General features: G+C 37.4%; 1 protein-coding gene across 1 annotated transcript in view; it reads left to right on the top strand.

Annotated features, from left to right (window-relative positions):
• The first annotated feature begins 1319 nt into the window (after positions 1 to 1319).
• LOC126092735 (ornithine decarboxylase-like) overlaps positions 1320 to 18617 on the top strand; it is a 116785-nt gene continuing 99487 nt past the window's right edge. Inside the window, exons 1-3 of the mRNA XM_049908461.1 lie at positions 1320 to 1409; positions 1555 to 1651; positions 1831 to 1907. Of these exons, the coding sequence (XP_049764418.1) occupies positions 1320 to 1409; positions 1555 to 1651; positions 1831 to 1907 (264 nt within the window). The remainder of the gene's footprint in view (positions 1410 to 1554; positions 1652 to 1830; positions 1908 to 18617) is intronic.

Here is an 18617-nt window from a genome sequence, read left to right as displayed (position 1 = left end):
GTACAAGGTGTACCACAGGGCTCAATCCTTGGACCCTTTCTCTTCCTTATATATATTAACGACATTGCACAACCCATTAACTCCCATATTGTAAGCTATGCTGATGATGCGTCAATCTTATTCTATGGGAGTGAATCTAAAGAGCTAGAATCTCTTGCTACTAGTGGTGTAACAGAAGTAACAAAATACTTCAATGATCAGGGACCCAAGGTGAATGTCACCAAATCTCAACTACTGAGATTTAAAACAGGCAGTTCTCATCACAACAATATGAATAGTGTGTGTAATATCTTTGCAACAGAAAATGGTAACTGTAAATTCCTGGGTGTATATGTTGATGAAAATTTGTGGTGGACATACCACATTAATTTTGTATGCGGAAAAGTCAGTAGTGCCACATATCTCCTCAGCCAGCTCACAAAGATAGTTCCTAGCCAAGCACTGAAATTAGTATATTATGGAAACTTTACCCCTTTCTCAATTATGGAATTGAACTATGGGGCTGTGCAGCTGATGTACATTTAAAAAGAATACTACTACTACAGAAAAGAGCAATAAGACTTATACATGGGATGGGACATAGTGATTCACATCGTGAAGTGTTTGTGCAGCATGAATATCTGACAATATATTCTCTGTACATCTTCAAAATAGTTGTATTTTTTATAAGTCAACCAACAGAAGCTATCAAGGGCAGTGATGTACACGATCACAACACTAGAACAAAGTGTAACTATTTCCGTAACACAACGATGTTAAAAATTACTGATAGAAGTCCGTATATCAGTGGTTTGATTTGGTATAACAAGCTACCAAACTCTCTAAGAATGTACATGGGAAATGTTTTTAAAACAAAATTAAAATCTTTTCTAATAGAAAAATGTTTATATTCTTTCAATGAATTTTAAGATATTGATTGTAACATGAGGCATTAGCATATCAGTTGTAATGTGATAAATGTAAAAAATAGACATAAGAAGCAACAGCTACAGAATATAGTGTATTTTATAAGTATAAATATAACCATAGTATTAAGTCTGACGTTGCAAAAGCCATCGTTATGATGGCTCCATGCAAAGAAAATGTAAATAAATAAATAAATTTTATAAACATCATATTTCAGTAAAAAGGGCACTTGATGGGATTTTTCCTAAAGTATCCCTCATAAAATTTTTGTTTAAAATATTTCTGAATCTGATTTTGTTGTTCTTATTTCTTCTTTCAGTTTTGATGTTCTAACAAGTTTCTTCAAAACTGGTGTCTGATCAACTACAGGTTATCTTAGATACTGTTCATCAATGGTTCAGACAATACCCAGCATGCAGCTGAGTAAACATGATGAACACATTCATGTCATGGATGCCAGTACAAATGTGTGGAACATCATAAAGGACATTACAGAGTCAGGAGTATGTAGTAAATGCCTCTTAAAATGAAAATCAATTTTATCTTTTCTTCATAAACAAACTGCTTCCATTTTACATTTCACATTATTTTAAACATTATTCACTGACTTGATAAAATTATGCTATTATTGTGAATTTTTTTCTTTAGCTACAGGAGGACCCATTCTGTGTTTGTGATATTAGTGATGTAATAAAGAAACATGAGGAATGGAAAGTGCAAATGCCCAGAATCCAACCATTTTATGGTATGTTTCAATCTGTTTTTTTACAGAGCATAAAAAAATTACCCTAAGGATAAAGTTTTTTCCCACACTAATTGATTTTTTAGAACTGTGTATCTTTAAACCCAGGGCACCAAATTTTTAATAAATTACATATTTACAGTTTGTTTCAAAATTTTCAACAACCTCTGCTACTTTTGCAGCAGTGAAATGCAATGACAGTCTGAATGTGATCAGAGTGCTGGCTGCACTTGGAACTTGCTTTGATTGTGCTTCAAAGGTGAGTTGATGAATGGATTCTTTAATTGGTCATTTCATATCATTTACATGTTGTCGGAATAGTATATTAGACATGTAGTTTGTTATGGGTATAATAGGTTGATGCTGAGAGGTGCAGAACATAGCATAAATTCTAATGACACAGAACATGTACCTTACTCTTGTAAATAATTCCTAGGCAATTACATTCAAACATCATCAAATTAAATTAGTTACAGCATTTACTTATACTAAACAGATTTATGCAGTTTAGATGTACAAAAGTTGAATAGTACATGACATTCATATTGTGTGGTTATTATTACTTTTATATATATATCGGCTGGTCCTGATAAAAACTCATGATGGAGCAACAGCCAGCCATCAACATGACAGTCAGGCTCCTATTAAACTGTACTTTGTTCTTAATAAAACTTTTTATGCTTAGTGGTACATTACTGAATATTTATATTCCTAATATTGGGCACCTTTTTTGTTTGTCTCTAGTTCATAAACTATATAACTAGTGTTACACACTTTTTGACCTGGAAACTTCAACTTGGCATGAGGTGTTACCCCATATAATATGATACCATATGACACATGGATAAAAAAGTTCAAAGTATGGTAGCTTCTGTGCTGTCTGCATCTGAAATTAGTCTCATTAGAAATAATTTATTCAATTATTTTAATAATTATGAGGTAAATATTTTCAATAACCCATATGACAGGTTTTGGTTCCCTCTGCTATCCTGCTTTAGTGTCTGGATGAATATTTCCCAACTCTTCTCCTTTTCTTCTTTCACAATTCTCTTTGCTTGGAGTTCTTTGGTCAGTATTCCTTCTTCTGTGTTGTCACCTTGTGTTCATCTTTTGGCACTAGACCCTGGTTCTGATTTCTTTTTTCAAACTCCATGTTTTTCTTTTCCATATTACGTTTCTTAATTGCATCTTTTACTTTATCATTCCACTAACTGGTTTCTTTGTCTTTCATTTTACCCTTTTTTTGCCACATACCTGCGCAGCACTGTTAACTACTGATGTTTTAAATAGGTTTCACTCTTCCTCTACACTACCCCTTTCAGTTTTTGGCAATTTTTGTGCTACTAGATTTTGGAAACTTTTCTTATTTTCTTCTTCTTTCAACTTCCACTCCTTAATTTTTAGCATTCTTTGTACAGCATTCTAACTTTTCATCTTGTAATTTAGATCAGCTACTAGTAGCTTGTGGTCGCTATCCAAGTGCTCACTTGGTATGAGTTTAGTGTCCCTCACTTTTCCTCAAATTAATTTGTCTGTTAATATATAGTCTATAATTGTTTTACATTTGCCATTCCAACCATATCTAGTAACCTTATGGCTATCTTGTTTCTTGAACAATGTATTCTTCACTAAAAGGTGATTCCCTATGCACAGATTTAAAATTTCTTCACCCTCAACATTTCGTCCTCCATATCCAAAAGGGCCCATCACCTCCTCATATCCATTTCTATCCATGCCGGTCTGAGCATTCAGATCCTCTATTATCATAATGTTATCTTCTCTTACTTGGTCATCCAGTTCTTCAAGGAATTTCATTGTTTTTCCTCACTGCACCAATGCTGAGGTGCGTACACTTGGAGTATAGTAAAACTATTTCTTCCCAAGTTCACTCTTGCTCTAATTATCCTTTCACTTACAAAGCTTTCATCTGCAACTGGCTCGATGTCTTTGTGAAAAACAAACCCCACTCCATTTTTTGCCTCTTTATTGTGACCCTGCCAATGTAATTTGTACCCACCTCTTGGCAATTTAGAGTTTTTTCCCTTCCACTTGGTCTCACTCAATCCAAGGATATGAATCTTTCTACTCTCAATCATGTCTACTGTCTCTTCAGTCTTTCCTGTCAAGGTTGTTACATTTAATGTTCCCACTCTCAACTTGTTTTTGTGTTTTTGTTGGGTTCTAGTTTTCTTCTCTTGTTTAGTATATCTTCTTGCATTCCTTGGTTTTTCTTTAGGCTGTGAAGAGCTGTCATTCGTTCCAGGGGAACAAGAAGTGCTGTCTACATTAGGTATTTTTAATCTGAGGCTCGTTCTTTGATTGAAAGCAATTACAACTTTTTCTCATCTGCTGGCCTGCTAAGCCTAATGCATCTGAGGATTTTCTTTCAGAGTTTACTCCCTCAGCCTTTGAAGATCCCTCTTCACCACAAGGCAGTGGTTCCACTCCTCATTTGCCCTTAGGGGGGGAAAGGATACCTCCTCCGCCAACTGTGCCATACCAAAGATGTTCTTCTGTGCCAGAGCTGCCATTAAGTACTTCGCCATATATCTAGCAAGGGTTTGATAATGGTAAGGAAGAAGTAGAGGTTTAGGATAGGATAGGTCATCATGGGACACACTTCATCTGGCTCCTCCCCTTTGGCCAAACTGCTATATGGGTTATTGAAAAGTAAAAGATCTGATAGAGAAGACGTAAAAGTTATTGAAACAGAGTATGGGGATATTATCAGGGACTTGGAAGGTATCAGAGAAGAGATGAAGAATTATTTTGAAATCTTACTGAATGGCGAAGGTGCACAAGAAAGTGACACCAAAGTCATTGAATTAGAGGGAGAGCAGGATCCAATCTCTTGGTTAGAAACTGAGAATTCCCTGAAACAGATGAAAAGTGGGAAGGCAGCTGGAGGCGATGAGCTGACAGCGGATATGATTAAGGCTGCAGGAATCAAATGGCTCTGGGCACTATGGGACTTAACATCTGAAGTCATCAGTCCTCTGCTGCGGGAATCCATGGAATACAATGGTTTCACCAGGTGCTGGGGGTGATATGGAAATAAAACAAAGTGCTGGATGAATGGAAAAAAAGGAATTATAATACTGTTGTTCGAGAAAGGTAGTAGTAAGAAATGCACCAACTACTGAGGAATCACACTGTTATCACACTGCCTTATGATAATGAAAGACTGGCTAAATTTCACGTAAGCTCAAAATTTCGTGTGGACGTCAATGCGAGATGCTTTTAATAGTTTCTACAATGAAATATTGTCTCAAAATATGGTAGAAAACCCAAAGAGATTCTGGTCATATATAAAGTACACCAGTAGCAAAAAACAGTCAATACCGTCACTGCATGATATCGATGGAAATATTACCGATGGTGATGCCACTAAAGCGAAGTTACTAAATACAGTTATCTGTAATTCTTTCATGAAAGGAGATGAAGTAAATATTCCAGAATTCGAAACCAGAACAGCTGTTAGCATGAGTGACATAAAAGTAGATATCTTAGGTGTTGTGAAACAACTCAAATCACTTAAGAAAGGCAAGTCTTCCGGTCCAGATGGTATACCAATCAGGTTCCTTTCAGAGTATGCAGACACAACAGCGCCTTTCTTAGCAATCATACACAACCACTCACTTGACATAAGGTCTGTTGCTAAAGACTGGAAAATATCACAGGTCACACCAATATTCAAGAAGGGAAATAGGGAGTAACTCATTGAATTACAGACCCATATCACTGACCTCAATTTGCAGTAGGATTTTGGAGCATATACTGTACTTGAACATTATGAATCACCTTGAAGAAAATGACTTATTAATACATAATCAACATGGATTCAGAAAATATCGTTCTTGTGCAACACAGCTAGCTCTTTATTCCCATGAAGTAGTGAGTGCTGTCAACATGGGACCTCAGATCGATTCCTTATTCCTAGATTTCCAGAATGCTTTTGGTACCATTCCTCACAAGTGACTATTAATCAAATTGTGTGCATATGGAGTATCGTCTCAGTTGTGTGACTGGATTCAAGATTTCCTCTCAGAGAGGTCACTCTATATTAAAAATAATATTTCAGAATTTATTGCCAGAAAGGAAATACACGAACACAACACCAGGGCGAACGGTAATTTAGACATACCGCACCACAGATTAGCGAGAACAGGAAATTCCCACAAAGTTAACTCACTCAAAATGTTCAATAAACTGCCAATTCATGTTCAGTCTATGGATACAAATTCTTTTAAAATTAAGTGGTACAGCTGGCTGTCAGATCATCCATTCTATGACATTAAAGAATTCTTTGAGATGCCTGAGGAGAATATAAGCATGTAAAAGTTGTCTGTAGTTAAACATATTATTTTGTGCTGTGGTTAATCGTGTGTAATTACAAAGTTTATACTATAAACAATAAAATACCATATTATATTAGATTATAAGATAGCTTGTTGTGTTAGCTTTTAAAAGCTATCCTTTGTAATTTGGTACACTGCCATGCTTCAAATGTATTTATAATGTATTGACAGAAGTTTATTTTGTTATTCTGTATGTACTAGTACATCTTGTATGACAAAGCCAATATTATTGTAAAATGATCTATGGTGAATAAAATTCTTGAAATTCTTGAAAAATTCATACTGATAGACGGTAAATCACTGAGTAGAACAGAAATGATATCTGGCATTCCACAAGGTAGTGTCATTGGCCCTCTGCTGTTCTTGATTTATATAAATGATCTATGTGATAATCTGAGCAACCCCCTTATATTATTTGCAGATGACGCTGTAATTTACCATCTCATAAAATCGTCAAATGATCAATTCCAATTACAAAATGATCTAGAGAGAATTTCTGTATGGTGTGAAAAGTGGCAATTAGCACTAAACAAAGAAAAGTGTGAGGTCATCCACATGGGTACTAAAAGAAATCCGATAAATTTTGGGTATACGATAAATCTCACAAGTCTAAGGGTTGTCAATTCAACTAAAATAATAGGAATTACAATTATGAGCAACTTAAATTGGAAAGACCGCAGAGATAATATTGTGGGGAATGCGAAACAAAGACTGCGCATTGTTGGCAGAACACTTAGAACATGCGACAAACCCACTGAAGAGACAGCCTACATCACACTTGTCCATCCTCTGCTGGAATATTGCTGCATGGTATGGGATCCTTACCAGGTAGGATTGACGGAGGACATCAAAAAAGTTCAAAGAAGGGCAGCTCATTTCATGTTATCGTGCAATAGGGGTGAGAGTGTCACTGATATGAAACGCAAGTTGGGGTGGCAGTCACTGAAACAAAGGCAGTTTTCTCTGCAGTGAGATCTATTTACAAAATTTCAATCACCAATTTTCTCTTCCAAACTCGTAAATATTTTGTTGACACCCACCTACATAAGGAGAAATGGTCATCATAATAAAATAAGAGAAATCAGAGCTCGAATGGAAAGATTTAGGTATTCCTTTTTCCCATACACCATTCGAAAGTGGAATGGTAGAGAAGTAGTATGGAAATGGTTCGATGAACCCTCTGCCAGGCACTTAAGTGTGGATTGCAGAGTAACCATGTAGATGTAGATGTAGATGTAATGGAAAAGGTCATAGAAAAAAGATTGCAGAAAATTCTAGAACACCAATTACAGGAACAACAGCATGGATTCAGAAGAAATAGGGGAAGAATAGATCTAATTTTCTCCCTCCACCAGTTAATGGAGAAATATTGGGAAAAAGAAAAAGACTTGATAGTAGTATTAGTGGATTTGGGAAAAGCATGTGACAGTGTACCAAGGGATAAAATTAGGCGAATGCTTGAGAAAACATAATGTTCCTGATTCAGTAATTAAAAAAGTCCAGATGCTGAATGATGGTTGTGAGAGCAGTGTACAAGTATGACGTGGAAGATCAAAACAGTTTAAGACAAATGGAGGTGTTCAGCAAGGCAGTTTACTCTCCCCTTTGCTCTTCATTACACTTATGGACACAATTGTGAAAGAAATCAAGGAAGGAGAAAATGAAGATTTCAATGCTTTTGTTTGTAAAATTTAAAAAATTCAAGTTAACTGTGAGTAGGAACAAGACAGTGGCAATGAAGATGAGCAGAACACTCACACCTTGTCACATCATACTGGAGGGGGAGAAGGTTGAATGTCTGAAAAGCTTCAGTTATCTGGGTAGCATCATATCACGCGATGGAAGTTCCAAATTAGAAATCTTGAACAGAATAACAAAAGGATTTAGCTTCTTCCACCCAGTACAAAATCTAATCTGGGACAAGGAAGTCCATCAAAAAGCCAAACAGACCATGAAAGAAACTTATCTCCAGCCAATCATGATGTATAGTCCAGAGGCCTGTGTCAAAAATAAGAGAGAAGAGGGTCAAATACAAGCATGTGAAATAATGTTCCTTAGGTCATCTGCACAAAAAACTAGGAGAGACAGAGTCAGGAGTGATTTGCTGGACAGACATCCTGATGATGATGATGAGGTAAATCTTCTCAACTTAATTTTTTAAATGTTCTACATGCCAAGACCCAGCCTATTAGTCTCTTCTACCTGCGTTTACTCACATTTTGAATGCGCATAGCTTGAAAGTTCTCCAAGTAGCTGCCCCCTTTTTTTAAAAAAGAAAAGAAACTGGCCAGTAACCATTAACCAATTCAAGATGCAAACAGTAATTTCATGTGCAATGTAAATTTATTTACGTACATATACATATTCTATTCATCCATTTGTGATTGCATGATGGGTGAAAATAGTTTTGCATCTCAGCAAAACTGCTGCATTCCACATCACATATGATCTGCTATATGAGGTTTGTTCAAAAACTTCCAGAACATTTGTAATTTCATGTCAATGATATGTTGGAGCGAAATGCAGTTGGCATCCCTGCACATGATTGTGTTTAACATGTAACTGCTGGACGTTTTATTGTTGTATATCTGTCACTTATTGTTCAGTGCTGTATTGAGTAGAACATTGTGTTGCACAGTTTGTGAATTTCAAGGCGGCAGAGTTAGAGGAGCAACAAGTCAACTATAAATTTGCTTGAAACTCAAGAAAACCTTTACAGTGACACTCCAAATGATGCAGCAAGCCTATGGTGGTGAGTGCTTAAGCCGTACTTGGTGTTACAATTGGTTCACATGGTTTAAAAATGGCTGGACAAAAGTTAAAGATGCCCCTCACTCAGGATGTCCTTTGATGTCTACCGACGACAATGTCAGGAATGTCAAAGAAATCATGTGTGCCAATTGAAGACTGACTATCAGAGAGACTGCAGAAGAATGTAACATTTCAATTGGATCATGTCATGAAATCCTAACACAGCATCTTGGAATGCACTGAGTTGCCACCAAGTTCATCCCACAGCTCATCAGTCAGGACCAGAAAGCCCTTCACCTTGCAAACTGTGAAGAGCTTTTGGATTGTGCAAATGAGAATGAGATGTTGTTTAAGAGAATTATAACATGATCAGATGTGGGTCTACATTTTTAATGTTGAGATTAAGATTAAGACTTCATAATTGGTCAGGAAAGGTTCTCCAAGACCAAAAATAGCTTATCAGGTCAGGTTAAATGTCAGAGCCATACTGATAGTTTTCTTTGACTTTGAAGAATTAATTCATCTTGAATTTGTGCCACAGGGACAAACTGTTAATTGATGATACTATCAGGATATATTGTGATGCCTGGGAGAAAATGTGAGAAGGAAACAGCCTGAAATGATGTGAGATGATTCATGGCTCTTGCATCATGGTAGCGCATGTCCACATTCATCTCTGTTGGTTCATGACTACTGTACAAAAAATGAAATCACCATGCTGCCTCATCCTCCATACTCTCCAGACCTGGCTTTTTTAATTTGAAAAGTTAAAACCACATCGGAAGGATGAATATTCGCAACAATACATGAGATAAAAGAAAATTCGCAGGTGGTGCTTCATGAAATCCAGCAGGAGGCATACCAATACTGCTACTGGAAGTACAAAAGGCATTGAGAGAGGAATATCAATTGTGGAGGAGAGCATTTGAAAGGAGGCCATGCACAATAAGTGAAAAGTAAGTGCAGAAAATTTTGTGAACAAGGTTTCAAAATTTTTTGAACAGACCTCGTATCTACTAACATCTAAGCCTATACCCAGAATTTTTCATCTAACCTCCCTTCAGCTGATTTTTTTTTTTTTTTTTTTTTTTTTTTTAGGGTAATGACTCATGTTGTAGTATGTCCAACTATTTTATCTATATCAGCAACAGGAAAAGGTAGACCGCTACTCACCACATGGAGAAGGCATCATGTTGCAGACAGGCGCAATGGAAAAGTATGGAAGCACTGTTCAGCTTTCAAACTATGCCTTCATCAGAAAGAGAAAACACACATATTCACACAAGCACAACTTACAGACATATGGCCATTGTGAACTTTGGGTACATGAAAATGTGTTGATGTGAGTGTGTTTTCTTTTTCTAATGGACATAGTCTGAAAGCTGAAAAGTTCTAACATACTTTTACATTGCGCCTGTCTGGGACTCATCACCTTCTCTATGTGGTGAGTAGAAATCTATCCTTTTCATCTTTCTGTGATTCCTTCCTGGACTTCCCATTATTTTATCTATATGTTTGACAATTCTTTATTAGACTTGTAGTGCTTATATTCATTGAGAAAATGAGAGAATTCCTTGCAGAGAAAGCAAATGGCCACCTGAAGGAAATTTGCACTTGTAGACTATGTAGTAAAGCTAGATTGAACATTATGAAGATAAACCCCACGAAGTTTAGTTTGAAGAGGGAAAATGAAACTGTTAAATTTAATACAGGTAGTACCTTTATAGACTGCATAACAGTCACAAAATTTATAGGGATGAATGTTGGCTGTCAGTTGAAGTGAACACAGAAATGTGCTAAAACAAACAGAATATCATCAGCGTGCAATGGCCATAGGCTCCGTCATCAGTGTGTAACAGCCAGTGTCTCTTAGTCTATCTAGCTGACATTGTATCTGTTACTGTATTTATAGTATGTCTTACTTAAACTATGTACAATTTGCCATTGATTTGCCCTTGTATTTATTGTAAGTTTAAATTGAAACCTGTACAATTTGACACGTTCCATATCCTTGTGATTGACTCACTAACTGGATCTACGGAACAAGAAATAAATAAATAAATAAATAAATTAGTTACATACTCTTCATATGCACAGTCAATTGTTAGAAATGAATTCATTTGTAGGGAACAAATCTACAAAATATTAACATAGTTTGCAAATTACAGAAAAGATCCATAAGAATAATAACCAAAAATAGTAATAAAGCTCATTGTAAAGGTCTGTTGAAACTACTGAGAATTTTAACTGCACCAAGTGAGCACCTTTATGAATATTACGTTCATCAGTAATAACTTTGATAATTACTGCACTGAACTTACAAGTACCAAGAAAGAATAAACATAAAACTCATAACTGCATTTACTACCAAGGAATAAAACAGTATGGCAAATTTCCATAGGATCTTAAAGACATTACTGAAACAAGCAGTAAGTGTACCTTGTAAGCAACACATTCTATACGGCAAAGGATTGTTTGGATAACACAAAGTAGGGATTTGCTGAAAAATGTTATGCGAGTAAAGAACAACAACAATGACAATGATGACGATGACAACAACAACAACAACAAGAACAACAACAACAGTGTTTGAGTTACAACAGGTATTTTCGTGTGGAATCTTTTTATCCAATGAGTTGGCTTGATTGATAGATTCTAACTATGTCATCCAAATGAAGCATAATTGATTCATTTCCATAAAACAAGACAATAAATTCATTATCTTCGGAATTTAAATGTAATATTATCAAAGACTTGGATGCAAAAATTAAGATTTGTGAATTGTCAAAGAAGTTTGATCTACTGGAATCAACAATCACAACAATTATTTCCACCCACATGTGAAAGTTGTATTTTTGCCACTGAATACTACTAGCTTGCCTCAACTGAGGGACCAGGCCATCATTAAAATTTTTAAATCTGTGAAAGTCTTTGAATTCAAGTATAATTCATAAACATCATGGTATTAGGTGTTAATGGTAACATTATGGTGTGATATTCAAATAAGAGTGAAAAATTGTCTGATTGAATGGAACATGGTGTGCTCTCAGGCTAAGTTGATTTTTAAGATATTGAAAAGAAGAATTTGGGAAAGTCGCTACAGCTAAATTATTTAAAGCTAGTAACAGTTGGTTTAAGTGATTCAAAAGTCACAGTAATTGGCATAGCATTACAGGTAGTGGAGAGGCAGCAAGCACTAATAAAGAGACTGCATTGCTCTATCCAGAGGATCTCAGGCCAATGAAAGTGGCTATACTGTCCAAACCATATTTTCTGTAGATGTAACTGGTCTGTTCTGGAAACATATGCCTAAAAGAACTTTTATCACATGTGAAGATAAAACTTTTGCAGATGGAGTGACAGTGATGATTGGCATGAATGCAGCTGATGATTGTAAATTGAAACATCTCAAAGTTTATTGCTCAGAAAGTTCATGAGCTTTAAAAATGCATCTAAAGTTGACCATGATTTGGAAGTCACGTACTAAAGCTTGGGCAACAGCTTCCCTTTTTGAGGACAGGTTTGGTCAACACTTCATGTCTGAAATCAAATGTTATTGTTAATTAAAACAAATCCCATTTAAAGTTACACTATTAATCAACAAAGCACCAAGTCATCCTCCTGTTACTCCATTAATTTCCACCCATATGTGAAAGTTATATTTTTCCACTGTATACCACCAGCTTGCTTCAACTGAGCGACCATTCAGTCTTTAAAATTTTAAAGCTTACTGGATGAGATGATAGTTTGCACATCTACATGAAATTTTGAGACAAAAGAATGAGCTCTCTCATAAAGTTTTTTGGAATGTATTCAATATTTTAGATGCTATGAGAATTAGTGGACAACCTTGGAATGTTATTTCACAAAAAAATTTAAATGGTATCTGGAAAAAACGATGACCAGTCTCTGGTTCCAACTGGAAATAATTTTTTGTTCATGGTTATCGCTCAACCCCACCTACTGCATAAGTCCAGAGCATTACTGTACAAATATCATATTATCTTTGTGAGCTCAGTGTCTCACTCATTATGGAGAGATGCTGGCTCAGTTTTTTGGGCAAGCAAATAGAAAGTTTCAGCATACAAGCTGGAAACCAAACATTGTCCTCAGGCTCCCAATGTCAGTTGACATTGTTAAGTGTAAGAAATAGTCTGTGGTGTCTAGTGTGTGCATTATCTGTGATGACTGTCACTGATACGTGAATTAATAGCATACAATTACCTTCTCCTTTTTGCGTTATGAAATAACTTCTTTGCAAGAATGTTTAAACAAAGCAATATTGCACATTAGGGATAAAATGAATGAAGTTACATTCAGTAGGATGGAAGTTCAAGTCTCAGTCTGGAAATCTTAATTTAAGTTTTCTATGGTTTACTTGAATAAGTTAAGTCAAATAATGGGATGGTTCAACTTTGATGCTGTGGCTGGCAATCTGTCCTATCCTTGTTAAACAAATCTTGTTAGTATGAATAAAACAACTGCAACTACTACTACCCAGTACTACTGCTACTACTGCAGTTACACAACAGTATAAATCTCCTTTCTGAACCCTAGAAAGGGATACAAAGTCTATATGGCAATTATTTTGACTTATAGTATTGTTGTTATAAATCCCATGGTTGATCATTAACTTATTCTTATCATGAACTACAACTGCTCTTAGTGAGAGAATGCATTGGCCCCTGAAAACATTCATGCTAAATGTGCAAAATGTGTAGATTCTGCTTTAGACATGTGGGAATTCTGTGCCACATATTATTATTGACAAGTGATTCTGCTTCACAGCATATGATTATTTACCTGACTGTTTACTCAGACAGTGCATTCTGTGCTTTGTGGTAGTAGATTTGTGTTTGTCTTATCTTGTAATATTCAATGATAAAAAATCAATATTGTATAATACCATGCCGTTTCTTAATTATAACATTTCTGCACTGTATCAGACCACATTGTTGACCCACAGTGACTGCAAATCACAGTGGATATGTAATGAACTGGCTACTATGCAACAACAATGCAACTCATGTGTAGCCATTGAGCATTACAATTTGCAATGTTCTTTCATGAATGCAACACTGTGGCATATGGTGCTCCACGATGAGCTTTTCAACAAAGTGTTTTGATTAAAAGTGGCAGTGGCACTCAACAATGCAATGAACTGATAACCAATGTCACGGCTAAACAATGGTGTCCTGCCACAGGCTTACTGTGTAACTTTGATTCCATTACTTCTTTACACACAGTACATTCTGAACCCCTACCACTCAATTTATTGTGCTTGTGGCAATCAAATATGAACAACAATCTTACCACATCACAGAAACTAAATTTTGAACCAGCGCTGACACAATGGCCCATGCAACAGCATAGTTTGCTCATGTTACCAAATGTGCTATATACGGAAGCTGGAGATCCATCTGCACTATCTCCACACATTCTCCCGTGGCCACAGGTTCAAGCAACCACTAATATCACCCAATCATGATTTGGTATCCATCCCAAACTTCCACTGAATCAATACTTCATATGATTCACTATTGTGGATAGCATTCTTATTGCCCACAATGTCATAATTGATGCAGCTAAATTTGTCGAACTCCTCATCAATGTGCAGGCATGAGCAGCAATATTGTCTTGGCATCACCTGCAGAAAATAAATATTAAACAGAAAAATCAACACTCCTGCAGTGTCTCTCCAGGATGCCCAAAGAGCAATTACAACAGTAATATGCAGTGAACATTTAACAGATAGAATGCCGTCTCAACTATGACACTGACTATGAACATCAATTGACCCACAGTTAATACCCGATCACACATTGTGGACAGTGTGGTAGCAAAACTCCAACCCAGATACAAGTCATCATGATTACCAAAAAGTGGTAACTGCTGGAACATAAACTCAGTTTAGTGGATAGAATCTTTGTCATTACAAACACAGTCAATGTACTAAATTGCTTGACAACAGTGCCACCATGCATAGCCAGCTGCACCAGACTTGCCATGCAATTCTCTCACACATGACTGCTACCAAGTGCAATGTCACAACCTCTGCCTGGGACTGTGACCCCCATGAAACTGAAACAACAAAAAGAAAAACTACTTTCAACCATGCTCCACATGCTGCCACCCTGAAATACTGCGTGTATCATGCACAGTTCGGCAACACCACACTTAACTATCGCTCACCCTGTGACCACCAAAAAGATTTGTGTAGCTCATTATAGGCGCATCAAGCTGCAGTTACCATGCAAGCCTCCTTGTTTCAAGCATCAACCATTCACTGCACATCTCATCATCATGGAATAATGGCAGGCTCTGTACCCTGGATCAACTCAGAGAACAATATTACTTAATCAATTCAGGTTCAGAAGTTAGTGCAGCACCCCTGAACTCACCGATCGCAGCCTACAGCAAAACAGCCATTTAGCTTAATGCAATGAACAAATTGACTGTCATTGTTTACAGCACTGAAACATGCATCTTACATCTGGGGTTTGGAACAATGTCGACATGGAATCTTCAGACTGTGGAGCTCAGTGAAGCCATCATTGGAGTTGATTTGTCTGCTATTATGGAATATTACAATGGCAGACTAATTCAATGTATCACCAGCCATATAGTCTCTGGCATCATCAGCCACACCCTTTGTCAGAATCAATACAACACAACCACACCACTTTAAAGTGATGAATGACAGAGTGTCAAAACAGATCAACATTACTGTCATCTCCTCGACGACATCCACGAGATCAACCAAATTGAACAAAACCAGTTTCGTTACATCAAAACCTGGACAGAGTCTCTATGCTTCCTAGAGGATAATGAAACACCACGACTGGTGATACAAAAATGTTCAGTGAACTGGCCACAGCATGACACCATCTCCAAAAACTGCTATCATCTCCAGTCATTGATGATGACTTCATTGCACACACACACACACACACACACACACACACACACACACACACACACACACACACAACACAGCTGTGGCACATATCTACCTGTCTGGCAGGAAGCACCACTGCCTATCCAATCTTTGCATACCAATAAAGTTAGTAATGCACTCCTCGCACAAGTGCGCCTCACACATACTGCATCCAGTCTACACGTGCAGTCACTTACAAATCTTTTTATAAGTGTATTTTGCTCATTGTGCCTGTACACCAGATCCTTACCACATCCCCTGGTTTGACACTGACAAAGCTGGCTTTCACCCAATAAACTCCACATGGTGAAAGCAGTGGTCAGTGAACTACTAAAATCACACCCCCAGACAATCCATGAGCTTCATCCATCAAACTAGCTCTGAAGAAAGAAGGTTCTTTATGCTTATGTGGTGACTACAGAATCTTTAATGCATGCAGTATCATTGATTATTACCTGGCTCCCAATATACAAAACTTTACTCACTACCTTGTTGGCACATCTCTACTCAGTGTTCCGGACTGTAATCAAGCTTGTCATGAAATACTGATGGATGCAGAAGATGTTCAAAAGACAGCAATCCTTACACTGTTTGGACTGTTTGAATATCCTTTTATGCTGTATGGCCTCAAAAGATACAGCCCAAGTGTGACAATGGTTTCTAAACAGTATCTTACTCAAGCTGTCATTTTGCTTCACTCACGTGGATGACATTCTCATCTAATCGGCAGATACTGACACCAAATTATGACAAACCAAAGTTGTCTTCCTGGGTCATGAGTTAATACCACAGGCAACCACCCAACATTTCACTGAACAGAACTCATCCATCAGCCCCCTCCTTCCCATGACTACCAAGAATTACATCTTTACCTGGGGATGATAAATTTTTGCAGGCATCACCCATAGCATGGTGCTACCCTAAATGCCCCAATAACAGAGGCACTAAAAGATGGAAACACCAATGGCAAATGGACTACTGTCATGCAGACAGCTTTCAGAACTAAAGGACTGCCTTACCCATGTGACTATCTTGGCCCATCTGCTACTTCATGCACCGTTATCAATAATGGTGTATGCAAATGACTTTGCAATCTGCACAGTCCTCCAGCAGGAAGTAGCAGGCATCCAAAAGCCACTCAGATTTTTTCCCCCAGAAACTCACTGCTTCAGAAAACAAGTCAGCTTATGTCCATGAAATCCTCACAGTCGATGAGGCAGTTTGCCAGTTTAAGGAGATGCTGAAGGTAGACCATTTGTTAACTACAAAGACCATTGACCAGTAGTGAATTCAATCTGCAACCCACCAAAAGATTTATGTCTGAGATGTTTCCAACACTTCAACCATATTGCACAATTCCCAATGGACATACATCACCTAAAGTGAGGAGATAATGTTGTCACTGATTACTTATCACACATCAGTGCTATCTCCACATAAATAGATTATGACAACCACAAACATACACACAAAACTCTAGCTTTCGCAACCAACGGTTGCCTCGTCAGGAAAGAGGGAAGGAGAAGGGAAGACAAAAGGATATGGGTTTTAAGGGAGAGGGTAAGGAGTCATTCCAATCCCGGGAGCGGAAAGACTTACCTTAGGGGGAAAAAAGGACAGGTATACACTCGCACACACACACATATCCATCCGCATATACACAGACACAAGCAGACATTTGTAAAGGCAAAGAGTTTGGGCAGAGATGTCAATGGACATGTACATGTGTACATCTCTGCCCAAACTCTTTGCCTTTACAAATGTCTGCTTGTGTCTGTGTATATGCAGATGGATATGTGTGTGTGTGCGAGTGTATACCTGTCCTTTTTTCCCCCTAAGGTAAGTCTTTCCGCTCCCGGGATTGGAATGACTCCTTACCCTCTCCCTTAAAACCCATATCCTTTTGTCTTCCCTTCTCCTTCCCTCTTTCCTGACGAGGCAACCGTTGGTTGCGAAAGCTAGAGTTTTGTGTGTATGTTTGTGTTTGTTTGTGTGTCTATCGACCTGCCAGCGCTTTTGTTTGGTAAGTCTCATCATCTTTCTTTTTAAATATATTTTTCCCACGTGGAATGTTTCCCTCTATTATATTCATATAAATAGATTATGATTATTTCATGGAAGCACAACAGCACGGTAAACAAATTAAAGGCCTAGTCAGTGACACAATCATGAACCTGAAGATTGAAAATCATCTCCTACCAAGTAAACAAGACAGACCTTGAATCACATATCACAAAATTGAACTCATCCCCTAATACCATGACAATTCTGGTAACTCATTTTTGACCAGCTGCACAACTTAAACATCCCAGCATCTGATTAACAACAAAACTTGTTACTGTTCAGTTTCTATGGCCACATGTCAAGATACACTGCTGAGAATGGACATGTACATGTGTACCCTGTCAGAGAAGCTGAGTGAAATGGCATGCACAACCACCACTTGGACATTTTACCATACCAAAAGGTGATTTCATCATGTCCACACTGACTTTTTGGGACCCCTCCCAAATCCAAGGATTACTGATATATACTATCAATCATTTACCATATCACATGATGGGTAGAAGCTATTCCTCTACACAACATGTTGGCAGAACAACTTTCATCAACATCTTGATTGCTTGCTATGGATGGCCTATGTCTATTACCACCAATTAAGGCCTACAGTTCAAGTCCACTTTGTTTTCTGCACTGTGCACTCTCTATAGCACCCACTGTTACTTAACTGCTGCATACCAGCCTCAAATCAGTGGTATGGTGGAACAGTGGCATTGTACATTAAAGGCTGCTCTAATATGACATAGAGATTACTGGACAGAAGCTTTGCCATGGGTGCTTCTAGTCATACACAGCACATACAAGGAAGAACTCAACAAATCCTTAACCAAATCCTCACATAGAAAATCACTTGTCCTCCCCA

The sequence above is a fragment of the Schistocerca cancellata genome, chromosome 7, assembly GCF_023864275.1.
Source record: "Schistocerca cancellata isolate TAMUIC-IGC-003103 chromosome 7, iqSchCanc2.1, whole genome shotgun sequence".
NCBI lineage: Eukaryota > Metazoa > Arthropoda > Insecta > Orthoptera > Acrididae > Schistocerca > Schistocerca cancellata.
This window is presented reverse-complemented; position numbering and strand designations above follow the sequence as displayed.